We start from the raw sequence: 15,912 nt of genomic DNA on the forward strand, positions 1-15,912 counted from the left end.
AAAGATTTACAGATCACGGATCAATCATTTGGCAAGAAAGAGCAGTACTCCAGGTTTCTCCACATTTATTTTCTGCTGTGAGTCACATGACTTCTGTAACAGTTGTGCTCTTTATAGTTCTCCCACATTAAACCATATATCCTCTCTTCAAGTACTGGGTTAAAAAGGTAAAGGTATTCCCCACTGACAAGGTTGCCAAGTTGTGTCCGACCGTAGGGGGCAGTGCTAATTTCCATTACTAAGCCAAAGAGCCAGTGTTGTCAGAGACTATTCTGTGATCATGTGGCCAGCATGATTGCACAGAATGCCGTTTACTGGGTTACTACATGAAAATTAGGAACTTTCTAGGAATACACATATTAGCTTTGTTTTCAGTGTCAGGATTTAGAGGGCGACACTGGCTTCCTGAAGGTCCCTCACAGGAATGCTTACAGCAAAGCCCTTTAATAACATTATCATTCAGATAAAAATTCAAGGCTGAGAATATATTATAATAAGAAAATAAAAAGTCAAAAATTTTCACTGTATTCATTTCAGGCCCCAGTCTATGGAAGAGTTGGGGGCGGGATACAGACGGGCAGGGGAAGACGTCTTGGAGGTGTATTCTGCTGAATACGGAGCCTCCAGACCGCCCGCCCAGGGGGCGTGGCTCAGGAGATGGGGCTTCCACATGGGGGGCAGTGAAGATGCCTCACCTGGGGCCGTTTCGGACCCGCAGTTTCCAAACCGCCGCCTCGGAGGACGCTGCAAAGAAAGAGGCAGCTTCCTCACGGGCGGCCAAAAACGGGGCTTTTTTTTTTCCTTTGCCGGCTGGCGGATGCGCAGCTGCGCAGCTGCAGCGCTAAGCAGCGGCGGCAGAAAGCTTATGTGCACATTTAAAGCGCCCAAGCCCCTTTAAAACTTTTTCCCCCGCTCTGCCCAAGAACAATGGTGGTCTCCTGCCAGCTGGTGTTGGCATCCTTGTCCGCTTGCACTTTGCCAGTGTCACCAGCATCATGGATGCCTCCTCTCCTTTGGTCCCCACGCTCCTGCTGAATCTGCAATGCACAGCTACAGCTGTCTCCGCTGCCACCGCTGTCCCCCTGCCATCCCCCATCACCTCCCTTGTACATATGTAAATATTTACAGTTTTAGCGGTTTTTATTGTTAGGTGAAAATGGCACAGGAATGTGTGTAGGGGCTCACTTTAAAGTCCAAACTTTCCAAGCAGCGTATGCATACATGTTGCTCTAGGGTTAGGGTTAGGGTTAGGGTTACGAGTCTTAAAATGCGCTGCAGCTGTGTTGCAGCTTCCACACCTGCATGGCAGCTGACGCTGCAATTAAAGACTGACTGCAAACTGCGCATGTTCCAGGACCCCGACTCATTATGTGACGCAGCAGACACGGAGCTTTTAAATGGGCAACTTAAATTAGCGGCGTAGCAATTCTGGCGTACCGGTGCAGCAGCTTACAGACGGAGCTGCGCAGCTGCGCATCAAACGGAAAAGAAGCGGAGAAAAGCAGCACCTTTTTAATGCCGCTTTTTCCCGCTTGGGGCGTGCGGGGGGCGTGTTCATGGCGGCATTCAGGTAAGGCCCGTCTGAAGGCTCTACCTTCAGGACGTCATGAATACACCCCTTTTTGCCCGTCTGTATCCCGCCGGGAACTCCTAAAAATATGTTGGAGATAAAAATATCAATTTGTGTTGATGTGTACACTTTCAAATAACATCAAAATTGAGACAGGACACATAGAACTCCAGGAAGGGAAATGAATTGTGAAGTGAGAACTATATTATGCAAAGTCAGCATATAGATCAGCTAGGTGAGTAGCGTTCTTATGGAAGAAGAAGAAAGTCTGAGAGACATCAGCTGCTGTGCATGATAACATCATAACAAAAAATAAACTGAGTGTGTCAATTACAAACCTCATAGAATACCTACACATTAACAACTCTTCAAAATGCTACTAGTACCCATATCTCACAGTCTCACATCTTAGTACAAGCAACAGATTCAACTTCAGAAACCAAACCCCAAACAACATAGAAGCAACAGTCTATTTAATCAATTTTCATCATCACTGGATTTTTCTACTGAATCGTTTTCATAATTTTCATTTTCATATTCAGAATAATCTTGGTCATCATGATTTGACTGAGCCTCTCCATCCTCCTCTTCTGCCTCTGCCTCTTCCTCTTTCTCCTCTTCCTCCTCCTCCTCATCTTCCTTTTCATAGGACTGAACAGACTGGATTGGAGATTTCTTTTCCTCTCCCTGGGATTCTTTATCTTCTATTTTGTCTTCAGTATCACTAGAAGGGGAAGAGGAAGTGGAGGAAGGACAGTTCATTTCTTTAAAAATATTACAAAATAAATGATAAAATAGCCATCAGGTAAAAAAAAAAAACTGCCACAAATCACATTTTGGGAGAAAGGCAGTATCTAAGGATGTAATTTAACAAACATACTACATATATAAGGAAATATTTTTTGTTTTGTGTTGCTGCATTGGTATTTCATTAATTCCCACTCAAACACTGTTAAATTTAACTTCACATAGTGGTTTGAGTGCTGGACTATGACTCTGGAGACCAGGGTTCAATTCTCTGTTCTGCCATGAAACCCACTGGGTGACCTTAGGCAAGTCACATTCACTCAGTCTCAGGGGATGGCAATGGCAAACTCCCTCTGAAGAAATCTGTCAAGAAAACCCCACAATAGGGTCATCGTAGGTCAGAAATGACGTGAAGGCATACAACAACAAAATACAGTACTGTATCTTGGTTTTTGCAGAAAGTCTTGATACTAGAAACAGCACTCTTATTCAGCCTGTGAGAACTGGGGGTAGAACCACCAATATTAACAACTGAGGACCTATAAAACCTAGCAATAGCAAGTACATTTCTATACTGCTTATCACTGCACTTAAGCACTGCCTAAGCAGTTTACAATATGTAAGCCAGTTCCCCCAACAAGCTGGGTACTCATTTTAGCAACCTTGGAAGGATTCCAGGCTAAATCGATCCTGAGCCCCTGGCTGGTATTCAACTCACAACTTTGTGGTTTATGAGTGAATGGCTGCAGTACAGGCACTTAACCACTGCATCACCAGAGCTCCTATAAGGGCCCTGGCCAAAATTTAAAAGGCCAATGCAATTCTAGGCTGAATCAACAGAGGTATAGTGGCTAGATCAAGGAAAGTAATAATACGACTCTATTCTGCTTTGGCCAGGCCTCACTTGGAATATTCACTTGGAATATTGTGTCCAGTTTTTGGCACCACAATTCAAAAAGGATGTTGACAAGCTGGAGTGTGTACTGAAAGGGGCAACCAAAATGATGAATGGTCTGGGAACCAAGGCCGATGAGGAGAGACTTAGGGAGGTGGGTATGTTTAGCCTGGAAAAGAAATGTTTAAGAGGTGATATCTCTGTTTAAATATTTGAAGGGATATCATATTGAGGACGAAGCAAGTTTGTTTTCTGCTGCTCCAGAGAATAGGACATGGAACAATGGATGTAACCTACAGGGAAAAAGATTCCACCTCAACATTAGAAAAGACTTCCTGACTGTAAGAGCTGTTTGACAGTAGAACACACTCCCTCAGAGAGTGGTGGAGTCTCCTTCTTTGGAGGTCTTTAACCAGAGGGTGGATGGACATCTGTCAGGGGTGCTTTGATTCTGTGTTCCTGCATGGCATGGGGTTGAACTGGATCACATTTGTGTTTTCTTCCAACTCTATGATTCTAAGCTTATACAAATTAACAAAAAATACACAGTGCTCCTAGTGGTCACTGTGCAAAAAAAAGGCAGATTCTCTCCTCAGGCATAGGAACTATAACATTTAATACAGGTTTTAAAATGGAAACTGGACCTTCCCCAAGATTCTCTTGTGTTCTGTTTTGTGGGCATAACTCCCTCTGTATCCAGATTGCTGCAGGTGAGATCAAACTGCAACAGTTTGGTTCTCCCAGTTTGTAAAGATAATGATAGCAAACAAAGAATTACTAAGACTTTCAAATTATCCTGCCAATAGAAAACAAGCAAGTGATGAAATCTGCCTTATGTTGTTTAATAAGGACCCAGAAATTGCAAAACAACACACCTCCTATCTGAAGAAACTGACAGATTAGCCTGGCTTTAAGATCAAACTTCCAAACTTTGATTGTTACTCAAATTCGTAAACCTCATTTCAGAAAACTGCCATTTAATTTTCAGAACACACCTCTCTGTATCCATCTTGATACTAGAAGCATGTTAAAATTTTGGTCAGTACTAGTTAAATCTGGTAAAAATGTTTGAGTCCAGAGGATCAGAAGTTGGGTATAATGGACATACAGTTGATAGTTCCAGTGGAGACTCTTTGCAACCTCTCTTTCCTAGCCACCATTGCTAAGAAACAAGTGCAGCTACTGCCATGCTCACCAGAGAACCCAATTCTATTATTCACATTCGTGAGCAGGGAATAAAACATTGTGGGTACATATCTATTTTTCCATACCAGTTCTTGTTTTTCCAGCATAATAATCTTACTTGGTACATTATAATCCAAGCTAGAAAAAATATCCATGGCCATTTTGGGTCTCACTGAATGTAATGCATTTGAAGTACTTTTGATCACCTATCCCCCAACCTACACACCTGTAGACAAAGAGCTGTGACAGGTTCTTGCTATTTTTCCATGGAGAAAGCATTACAGGCAAAAGCACCATGCACATGAGGCTCTGGACTAGGGAGTTGAAACCTGGTATGATACCTCTAAAAGTGCTCTTCAGAAGACAGTTGTTCCTCCTTGAGAGTAGTAAGTACTAAACTCTCAGTCTCCCAGCTTAATGTAATAAGGGAAAGCCATTTACCTTCTGATGTCTGCTGTTGCCAAGATTTCAGAACCATCACTGGAAAGGCCCTGCAAATGCATTTCTGCAGGAGATTGTCCTTTCTCTGAGACAAACTCTTCATGCAGCCCCAGTTCCCGGAGTATATCAGAGTAATGCCTCTCTGCTGCTATCCGTGCATTTTTCTAGATTTATGGAAGGGGGAAAGAATAACAAAATTAAAACATCAACAATGTGTCTTCAAGTTTAAATGTATATGGATTTATCTGTATTTAAATATGTAGTTTTGTACTTGTCAAATGACCATTACTTCAGAACATAGAAGATACACAAACAAAAGATGTCAATTAACACATCCCTTAGTTGAAATAATACAAGAGTTCAGACAGCACATTAAATGAACTGCCAGATACTACACCTGGACCCTGCCTCTCTACTCACAGACAGTAAAAAGACCTGCAATCCTGAGGGAAAAGATGGTATACTGTCCCAAGATAATACTATCCACCAAAAGTGGCAGTTATAATGCTGCATTGTTTTACATAAACCACCTCAGGATCCTTCTAGACATAAAGGCATGAAGGAATTCAAATAAATATCTCTGTACAAAGAATCATAATTTTATTGGGTGGTGTCTCCTTGGTGCCTCATGCTTTGACTTATATGGGTCACGACCGCAGAGAAAGAAATAAGATATCTTCATTGGGACGTTACTGTGTATCACACAAAGCAGGCAGGCAGTAATCATTGGTTATAGATCTGGCAAATGAAATGAAGCCAGCATAACAACAGGGAAGGGGGCATAAATGATATAATCTCAAGATCAATTCTCGAATGTAAGAAAAAAGAAAAGTTGGAATCTCAATAATGGTAATAAATTTAGCAAAGAGATTAAGAGGTCAATAACCTGTGTAGCTTGTTCCAACAACAGTGGCCTCTTTTTCACCCTTTCTTCCATTTCTTCCAGTTCCTGTAGATATTCTCTCATTCTCTGCTTTTCATGTTTCCTGTTTTTTGATATACCATAACATGCACATGGTATGGAATTTAAATATGAGTTTTTTTAATACATTAAAAATAAAAGGGGCAATTCTAGACTATGCTACAAGCTGTGAATGCCTGCTACTAAAGGTCTTGCATCTAGTGTACAAGAACTGGGAGGTATATTGCAGGATACCTGAATGTTTTTAACTTCAGTTTATATATCTGAGCAAGGCTCTGATGTGGATCATTTGCTTCAGCCCGAGTGCTTATAAGTCTCTGTATTTCTTTTGCTCTGTGTTTCTGTTTTGCTCTCCTCTTTTTCTGTTCTTCTTCCATCTTCCGTTTTTCCTCAGCTGAATCCCTAAATGAGAAAATAAATAAATGCTAAATACATTTAAATTCCTCCAAGTGTTTGTAATAATTTCTTAAGGACATGGCCACATGGATCAAGAAATAATGTATATTGAAATCATGTAAGCAAACATATCAGTGGTTTTTCCACCCTGTTAAAGAATACAGCCAGCCATGCACCTTAATCTCAGAGGAAGAGCCGCTGCCATAACCATCATAACCAAGACAGAGCTCATGGATTTGTTAGCCCCATAAGTCATCTTCTGGTATTTCATCCACAGACACAGACCTGACTCTGGATTAATCTGTGGTGCCTGGAGAAAATGTCAGGCTCATCAGGAATAACTCCAGGACAATATATTTGCAAGGTCCTTGTGTAATCATGGCTGGACAAAATGTGATCTGCTGGCTGAATACAGTCTCCCAGGGGCCCAGTGCAGCCCTTCATATACCCCACCTTTTGTTGTTGTTGTTGTTAATGAAAAAAGGCTCTTGCACTTGACATATGTTAGGCCTCTCCACGGGAGGCTTTCTCAAATCTGGAAGACTTCTGGTCACATCTGGCTTGGGGAGGGGTGGGATTCCAGTTATGGGGAAAAAAATCAGGAGAATGTAGAGAAGGTGCACCCTCTGATGTCCAGCAGGAGCTCTGGCAGTTGTCCACCCTGGTATAAACTGTTGCTACTGATGCATCTAATGGAACAGCAAAAATCCCTAAGTCCACTGAGTCTGGTGTAGCAGCAAAGTTGTTTCTTTATATTCCCATGCTATACACCACTTGTATAATGAAGAGCAGGAGGGAAAGTAATCTGCCTCTTTCACACTTACTTTATGTAGCATTTCTTTCCGGTCCAGTTCCTATACACAAAATAACTCAGCAGAGGATATGAGAGAAAGAAAAGTCAGGGTAGAGTAAGAAAAGAATACACTCTCATTTCTTTTCGGTCCAGTTCCTATACACAATAACTCAGCAGATGATATAAGAGGAAGGAAAATCAAGGTAGAGTTAGAAAAGAATACATTCTTACTCTTCTTCTAACAGCATTATAATGATTTGTTCATATATATTTGTCTATATACAAATACTGACCTTTATTCTATGTATAGAAAAGCAGGGATAAAAACCTGATGGTTTGCAGCACTTGAAATCTGTCTTGTTCTTTCAGCCCCTGTGTTATAGACTGCTAATAGGATTCATTGATGTCACTATGGCTGGTAATTCATGGTATCACACATACCCCCACTGACTTTCTCCCATATTACAGCCATACAGAATCCTTTTTGTACTAATTTACTCATAAATCATTATTCTCATATATCACTGAAACTAATGGTAATAGTTGTGATATAAACAACTGGTAAAATTAAAATTATACATTTAAATTACAATATCACATGCACATAATAAATGTGTTTACATATACATAGTTTCATGTGATTAAAGTGAAAATTTGGTAAAATATGATGTTATTAAATGTTATTAAAATATGATGTTATAATTTAAAAAATTAATTAAATTTTGAAATCCGAAATTTGAATTACAAAACCATGGGACTTCTCTTTTCTCCTCCCACTGACCCTTGCCCCCCTCACACCATCTCTTCAGCATTTTAAAGAGATACAGGAAAATGCCACAGTCTATTTATTCCAAAATACAGATGTCTGAGGATCAGTGGTATCACCCCCCCCCCTTAGAGTATCACTTGATGCGATCCGCACCCCTCTTGAGACACCACTAATAGGACCTATAAATTATATTAGAGGTATGGATCTATGAAGCAAATACTTTGAATTCAGATTCCAAGCCTTTAGGACAGTTTCACAGCAGCACCAGATACAAGTAATGGTAGTGAACATTTACTGAAGAAATACTGCAACAAATAAAATCAGTATTGAGTATCATATCTTAGCAACAACATATTTTTATTTACCATGAGTAACATGGAATTAATTTATAAGAACTGCACCACTCCAAGCCAATGAATGGCTCACCTTATGGCTTGTAATCGTCTTCTTGTAGTTTCTGTAATTCTTGGTGATGTGGGTTCTTCACAGCCTAAAGGAGATGAATTTGTATTCAAATTCCTCATTTGGGGGCTACATCTTGAAGAAGCATAGGGCCAACGTGTTTCCTTTAATTTTTTTTCATCCATTTGGATGTCCTCTAGAATCTTCTCTTTGTTAGAAGGGATATTAGCAGTACGGAGAGTGAAAGGTTCACAGACTGTGATGTGTTTCACATTCTTCTGTCTGTGAAGCTGCTTCTGAAATTTTTTATGTAACAATTCAAAATCTGGGACCTGGATTTTGGGTCGTGGTTTGCATTCCTGTTCTTCAGTATGGTCAAGGCAGCATTGCTCCCTATGCTTACTGGCACCTTTATTTCCTAATCTATTGCTGGGAAGAGATGAATTACGCAAAAGCTCTTCAGATCTCATCTGTATTCGAATTTCTCTGTAAAGCGCTTCCTCCTTCAGCTTCTCACTGGTTTCTGAACTGTAGATAAATTTAGGAACTGGCTTTGCTTTGAATCTTTTTGCCTTTTCTGGAAAAGAAAAGTCCTTCAATTGTACTTTCCTCAGTTCTTTCTTTTGTGCTTCTCTTTCAATAAACTTGAAAGGCTTTTGCATAGCTAGAAGGATCTCTCTCCTCCTTTCTCTATGGGACTTCCTATGCTCTTCATTTTGCTTCATTATTTCATGATACAGAGGGACAAAGACATAAGCAGGCACTGGATTGGCACGGAACTTCTTCTGACACTCTGCTTCCTCCTCCCATTGTTTCTTTAGCAAGTTATTTTCTAGTTCGATCAGTGACTTTGATTTGATGTTCTGTTGTCTTTTCTTTGCTTCTCGAATAGTCATCTGGAAAGGCTGAGGTACTGTGATCTTTGGGGACCATTTCTTCTTCTTCCTAATCCTCGTAGTCTTTTGCAAAGTCTGTAATATGGGTGAGGTATCCTGGCTGTAGTGAGAATAATCATCCGAGGAACTTCTATCACATAGATTTTCAATTTGCTCCTTTTGAAACATTAGTAATTCTTCTTCACTGTCATCTTCATCTAAATCTAACTCTTCATCAGAAGTATCAGAAAAATTTGAATGGAAAGAATTATTTAAATCAGGCTCAGAAAATGATGTATGTATCTTCTGATTTTGAAGTGAATTCATCCCATTTCTTGATCTAAAGACAACAAAATATTAATGTTAGTGTTCAGAATGTTTTAAAACACAGCTGGATGAAATAAGAGATACTGTAGAACCCTGTGCCTTGATGAACAAGAGAAAGGCAAAGCACCTACACAAGTTGGTCATATTGAGGAGGGAGCAAGCTTATTTTCTGCTACTCCAGAGACTAGGACCCGGAACAATGGATGCAAGCTGCAGGAAAAGAGATTCTACTGCAACATTAGGAGGAACTTCCTGACAGTAAGGGCTGTTCAACAGTGGAACAAACTCCCTCGGAGTGTAGTCGAGTCTCCTTCTTTGGAGGTCTTTAAATAGAGGCTGGATGGCCATCTGTCAGGGGTGCTTTGATTGAGAGTTCCTGCATGGCAGGGAGGTTGGACTGGATTGCCCTTGTGGTCTCTTCCAACTCTATGATTCTATGGTTCAAATCTTCAGACTTAAGTCAGTACACTATGTTGGCCTATCTATTCTGGGCTCCAGCTCCTCACCTTCCTTACCGAAAGCCTGAAAGACATCAGTCTTGCATAAAAACACAGCTACCCTCTTCAGAACAGAAACAAAGGCCCCATACAGACTGCCAAAATAAAACTGCTTCATGTCACTTTGGAGGTATGCTATTTAAATGATGCATGCGTCCCAAGAGTCCGGAAGCTGCGCCAAAGCTGCTCTCCAGTCCTTAGGACTGGATCATGGCTTTGGTGTGGCTTCCAAACTCTTAGTATGCATGCATCATTGAAGCAGCATGCCTCCAAAGTGACCCGAAGCAGCTTTATTTTGGCCTGTCTGTATGGGGCCAAAGAGTTCATAAGAATTTCTTCAATCCAGTAGCATTTCCTATGAGAAATTCCTTTCAGGATGAACTGCACATGGAATCTTAGATGAACATACCTGCACAAATTCCATAGTTTCTGCCTTTTAATATGTATCAAGGGCTTGCATTTCAATCATTAGGTAAATTTTAGTATAAAGCAAGAGGAAACATCCTAATTTTGAGGCACTAAAGAGCCACAACAGTGGTGGTGAGAATGGAAGGAATCTGGGCAGCCATGGATCATGTGTAAGTGAAACCGTAGGCACTGTCCTGCAGTTATTAGGGCTGTATTGTAGTAAAATCCTGTTTGTACTAGCACAAAGCAACCTGCAGGCTCAGAATGTGGTAGGCGAAGTATGGAGATGGGTTCAAGATTTTCTTACTTTTGAAAAACCAAGCCCTTGTTTACCTTCTTTGGGCATCCAAAACACTTAAATGGTAAAATTTTAGTGCAATTCATTAATAATATGTCTACAGTAATTACTGTATTCAAATGAATGAAAACAACTATGTACAGACTGTCATACACTATACCTGTAACTCATATCTGTGTTGGTTAAAGGCTGTACTCCTTTCAGATATAGTTTATTCTGATACATGTTTTCCAGTTTTGCCATGGTCTCCAGGTGAGCATTCTTAAGTTCTTCCAGCTTTAAATAATATTCTTGGTTTGAAAGATACATTTTGGAGATGTCTATGTGATCTTTGCAGTCAGTATGCACATCTGAACTCTGTTCTCCCTCAGGCTGCAAGCTATTCTAAAAAAAAAAAAAGAAGACAAATATCACAATTTTCATATGATAAAATTAGTTTGATTCCTTGCCAAACAAATGGTGCTGCAACACCAGCTGTAAATGTTTCAGTGTTTGAGCTTCCAGGAAGAATGTACATTGATCGGTATAAATTATGAGAAAGTATTTACATAAGTTTTGTTGGGACATCAGCCAATAACAAGTTCCTCCAAGTCAGTCCATCTTACAACATATATACCTAGAACAAAGCCCTACTTTCTACTAAATATCAGTGTGGTGTAGTGCTTTAGGCCTTAGGAGACTGAGACTGAGACCTGGAGTTGGGAGGTCAACTTTCTAGTCCCAGTGGAGCTATGAACATTGGGTGACCATGAAACAGTTACTCTCCTCTCTCAGTCCTATGGTCTTCTAAAGCTTCAGAAATAATCACGTCAATGATGACCGAAAGACTGCTTTGTTTAGCTGTGCATAATCTTGTTTCAGCTCTTTTTGTGTAAAGCTCATTAAGAGATATAGATAGACTTGCTGTAATGAAACCATCTGGCATCTGTCTTTCCGAAGAATAACTATACTGTGATATACACATTATCAGAAATATTACTTGTCGTAATGTCTCTACTGAATACACCATAATGAAAATAAAACAATCTTCAGAGAAAATTAATAACACATGTTTTTCCTTAAGCTAGAGAACGTTGAATGTGGTTGCTCATTTGCAGTCTTTTTGCACAGCCAACTTTAAAATATAAATCTTTATTCTTAGGATACAGTACAACTTATTAAAGTAAATGTTTGGCCTGTTACAGACTGCCAAAATAAAGCTGCTTCAGGTCTCTTTGGAGGTATGCTATTTAAATGATGCATGGGTCCTAAGAGTCCGGAGGCCGCACCAAAGCCATGCTCGATTCCTAAGCACTGGAGTGCAGCTTTGGTGCAGCTTCCGTATTCTTAGGATGCATGCATCATTTAAACAGCATACCTCCAAAGAGACCCAAAGCAGCTTTATTTTGGCAGTCTGTAACAGGCCTTAGTTTCAGCCTTCAATGCTCAAGTCAGAGTTTAAAAAGAGGCTAAGTCAAAGACATATTATTTCTAATTATTTTCTCTAAATATATTAACAGAGGTAATGAAGGTGGGAGATAACCTGATCAGTTTTACTGCGAGGGTGATGTTCCCAAAATGTATGCTCTTTCCCTCTTTCTCAAAGCCTTCCCTCTCTCTAAGCGCAGGACAGAGAAGGTCAAGATATACAGATATTAAAAAGATGAAACCAATCAGGACATAAATGCAGAATATTAATGCTGGAGGTATCTTTTTAATGAACTGAAAATTAATCTGAAAACAAATTAGTATTGCTTATATTTCTAGTGAAATCTAAATTTCTGAATATGAATACAGCTATATTAAATAGGAACATGCTTACAGTGGGAAAAATGATTACATATAATATTGTTCACTAGTGATTTAAATGATAAAAACTCTTTCAGAAAAGCAATGTAAATCGCAATTTCTACCAATCTGATTGAAATTAAATCAGCTGTGCCTAGTACATCAAAAGTGTGCATGAGGCACAAACCCAGACCACACAGCCCTCAACAGATCGAGAAAAACATCATCAGTTAAATGAATGCTGGTCTCTTAGCTGTATGAGGATGGAGGGGACAGAAACATAGCCAATTTTGACAAGAACCTTCCAATACATATATCAGACTTTTTCCAACTGTATAGCAGTGAAATAAATGTCAGCAAGTAGTTTTCCTCAACTGCTGAGTGCCAGTGGACTAGTAAATCTTCAGTTGTTGAATTTCTTCATGCCCTGCAGCTGATCAAAAGAAGCCAGGACTCAAGCTTGTGTGAATAGGGATGGCGAAACGTCAGGAAGAAACTCTGCTAGAACATGGCCACATAGCCTGAAAAACCCACGAGAAACTATGGCCTGTTACAGACTGCCAAAATAAAGCTGCTTCGGGTCTCTTTGGAGGTATGCTGTTTAAATGATGCATGGGTCCTAAGAGTCTGGAGGTCGCGCCAAAGCCACACTCCATTCCTAAGCACTGGAGGGCAGCTTTGGTGCAGCTTCCGGATTCTTAGCATGCATGCATCATTTAAACAGCATACCTCCAAAGAGACCCGAAGCAGCTTTATTTTGGCAGTCTGGAACAGGCCTATGGATGCCGGCCATGAAAGCCTTCGGCGTCATAGTGTTCTCTTGTTTGTTTTGTTGCGTGCCTTCAAGTCATTTCCGACTTATGGCGACCCTAAGGAAACCCACTGGGTGACCTTGGGCAAGAAGTCACACTCTCTCAGCCTCCTCAGGGGAACAAATCTTGCCAAGAAAACCCCACAATAGTTTGGCCTTAGGGTCGCCATAAGTCACAAATGACTTGAAGGCGCACAAGGACAACAACCCTGGCGAAACCACGGCTTCAGGAAAGAGCCAAGCCCCAGTGGCTTCCTTTGCGGAGAAGGAGTGGCATTCACAGGCGGCCTCACAACCGCAAGGGAGGACTGGGCACCGTAAAATGGAGGGCACTTGAGGCGTGCCCAAAATGGAGAACAGTTTGTAATCCCTCCTGGACAGACTATACTCGTCCCTCCACATTCTCTGGAGTTGGGGGCACAGGACCCCCCTGAATGTGGAAAAACACTGTTCTTTTTTGACCTGAGAGAAGACCTCTCTAGGAATCTCTGGGTCCTCCAGGGCAACTCTGTGGTCGATATCTGCCAGACATTGGCCATAGATTGTGCTGGAGTTGCCTTGGAGGACCTAGAGATTCCTAGAGAGGTCTTCTCTCAGGTCAAAAGAATAGTGTTTTTGTTATTTGCCGTTTTTCCACAAAGGCCCAGTGGAGTGTCCTCTCTAGGAATCTCTAGGTCCTCCAGTGCAACTCTCTGATCGACATCTGCCAGGCGTTGGCCACAGAATTGCGCTGGAGGAGCTACAATCTCTACATCCTTCAGTGCGGCTTTTGGTTGAAGCTGACCATAGAGTTGTGCTGGAGGACCTAGAGATTCCTAGAGAGAATATGCTGCCAACTTCTTTCTTTCAGTGAGTCTCAAGGGGCTGCAAGACCTCCCTCCTGGAGAGAAGGCTGAAATGGGGGCGTGGCCACTCTCTCTTTCCCTCCTCCCACCTGCAGCTCTCTCCTCCCCTCCTTCTTCTGCTGCTGCTGCTCCTCGTAGAGGGCGACCGGCGCCCTTGTCTTTGGGTCCAGGGGCCTCCGGAGGCAGGAGGCGGCCAGCGAAGCGGCCCGGTGCGAATCCTCCATTCTTGGTTGCCAAGGCTCCTGGACGCTGTTGGCACGTCGCTATGGCACCTCGCAGGGGACCAAAGACCTCCGCCGGGCAGCGAACGCACGCTGCTGACGTCAGCAGAGAAGGCCGGACTTCTCATCGCTGCTCATTGATAGCCTTGATAAGCTCGCCTCCTGTTGCATTGTGGGGCCTGTAGTCCAGTGAAGCCCAAGAGCTCTCTGACTGAGGATTCTAAATGCCCCCTCATTGAACTGCAAATCCCAGAATGCAACAGGAGGCAGCCGCAGCACTTAAAGGGACCTAGCCCCCTTTTTGAGTGTAATCCGATAAGGTCCTCTCTCTCTCTCTCTCTGTATATATATATATATATATATATGTGTGTGTGTGTGTGTGTATTTTATATATATATATATATATATATAGAGAGAGAGAGAGAGAGAGAGGATGTAATACAAATATATATTTTTGTACTGTAATACTAGGTCCTATATATATATATATATTTATATATATTTGTATTACAGTATATATATATATATATACATACATACATACATACATACATACATATAGCTTGACTCCATTGCTCCACATACTAGTCTCTAGAACAGCCAAAAAACACCTTGCTCCATCTTCAGTGACACTCGAATATTTAAACATGTCTATCAGGTCACCGTTTTTCAATATCATTCTGCAATTGTTGTGTCCAAAACTGCACACAGTATTTATTCCAGGTGAGGTTTACTTCCCTTGGTCTGGATATTACTATCTGATGTTCAACTAGTGGTCTACTAAGACTCCTAGATCCCTTTCACATGTACTGTTGCATAGTCATGCGTCACCTGATCTATCTCTGCATTTTGTTTCTGTCTGTCTGTCTAAGTGTAGTACCTTACATTTGTCCCAGATAATTATAGTAGCTTATTATTTAGTGTATTATGTAGAGTAATGAAAGAACATTATCACTTGGCAGCTCCCCTTTTCTTCAGGATCCTTACATAATGACTGAGGCCTTACAGCAAGTGTTGCTAACGGCATACGGTTTGGGTCAATTTGCTCCAGAATACCCTTTTTTCCTGGCTGTATGCAGGTGGAAGGGTTTGGGACTCTTGGGGGTACTAGCAAACTTTAGGGCTTAGCATGATTTTCAGACAAAAACCTTTGCTAGCAAATGATTTCTTTAAAGAGGAAGATGTAGGGCAGTGGTCCCCACTGTGCTCTTTAAGAGATTTTGGACTTCAGCTCCCAGAATCCCAGACTATTGGCCAACGTGGCTGAGGCTTCTGGGAGCTGGAGTCCAACATTCCTTAGAGGACACAGTTTGGGGACCACTGGGTTAGGGGAAACATCAAGAGGCTGTTCCCCATTCCACCTCACAGCAAGTCAAACTATTCTAACGTGAAGAAACAAGCAATGGAGGTATTTATATGTTTAGGAACTTCCACGCATCTTTTTGTAGAACTGATCATGCTGTGTCTCAGAATAAAGGAGAAAGGGCTGTACTGAGGTGAGCAATCCTAAGGGCACTCACTGCGCTCATACTAAATTTAAGACTTCCAAGAGGTGACCCTAGCAACACGTACAAACGCAGACAAATGTGTTTCCAAACACAGCCTTCAGGCCTGTTACAGACTGCCAAAATAAAGCTGCTGTTTAAATGATGCATGCATCCTAAGAATCCGGAAGCTGCACCAAAGCTGCACTCCAGTGCTCAGGAATGGAGTGTGGCTTTGGCGCGACCTCCGGACTCTTAG

The 15,912-nt window shown here is 41.4% G+C and overlaps 1 protein-coding gene across 1 annotated transcript; it reads right to left on the reverse strand.

Moving 5' to 3' along the window:
* Positions 1-1,405: 1,405 nt before the first annotated feature.
* Positions 1,406-14,228, reverse strand: FAM161A (FAM161 centrosomal protein A). Its single transcript, XM_089519139.1, has 7 exons — positions 14,038-14,228; positions 10,686-10,909; positions 8,145-9,335; positions 5,995-6,162; positions 5,725-5,824; positions 4,839-5,002; positions 1,406-2,294 (listed from the first exon to the last, which is right to left on the reverse strand). The coding sequence occupies exons 1-7, from the start codon at positions 14,170-14,172 to the stop codon at positions 2,048-2,050; spliced, it is 2,229 nt and encodes a 742-aa protein (XP_089375265.1). The 5' UTR covers positions 14,173-14,228; the 3' UTR covers positions 1,406-2,047.
* Positions 14,229-15,912: the final 1,684 nt, after the last annotated feature.

This window comes from Sceloporus occidentalis, unplaced genomic scaffold, assembly GCF_023333645.1.
Source record: "Sceloporus occidentalis isolate IW3139 unplaced genomic scaffold, rSceOcc1.0.p SCAF_4, whole genome shotgun sequence".
Classification (NCBI taxonomy): domain Eukaryota; kingdom Metazoa; phylum Chordata; class Lepidosauria; order Squamata; family Phrynosomatidae; genus Sceloporus; species Sceloporus occidentalis.

Bases quoted from the DNA above. Each gene is read 5' to 3' on its own strand.
- FAM161A (XM_089519139.1), bottom strand. From the start codon at position 14,172: ATGGAGGATTCGCACCGGGCCGCTTCGCTGGCCGCCTCCTGCCTCCGG. The intron at 9,336-10,685 runs GTATAGTGTATG...TGTTGTCTTTAG, and splicing joins AACACAGATATGAGTTACAG to ATCAAGAAATGGGATGAATT. The intron at 6,163-8,144 runs GTGAGCCATTCA...TTTCTCATTTAG, and splicing joins AGACGATTACAAGCCATAAG to GGATTCAGCTGAGGAAAAAC.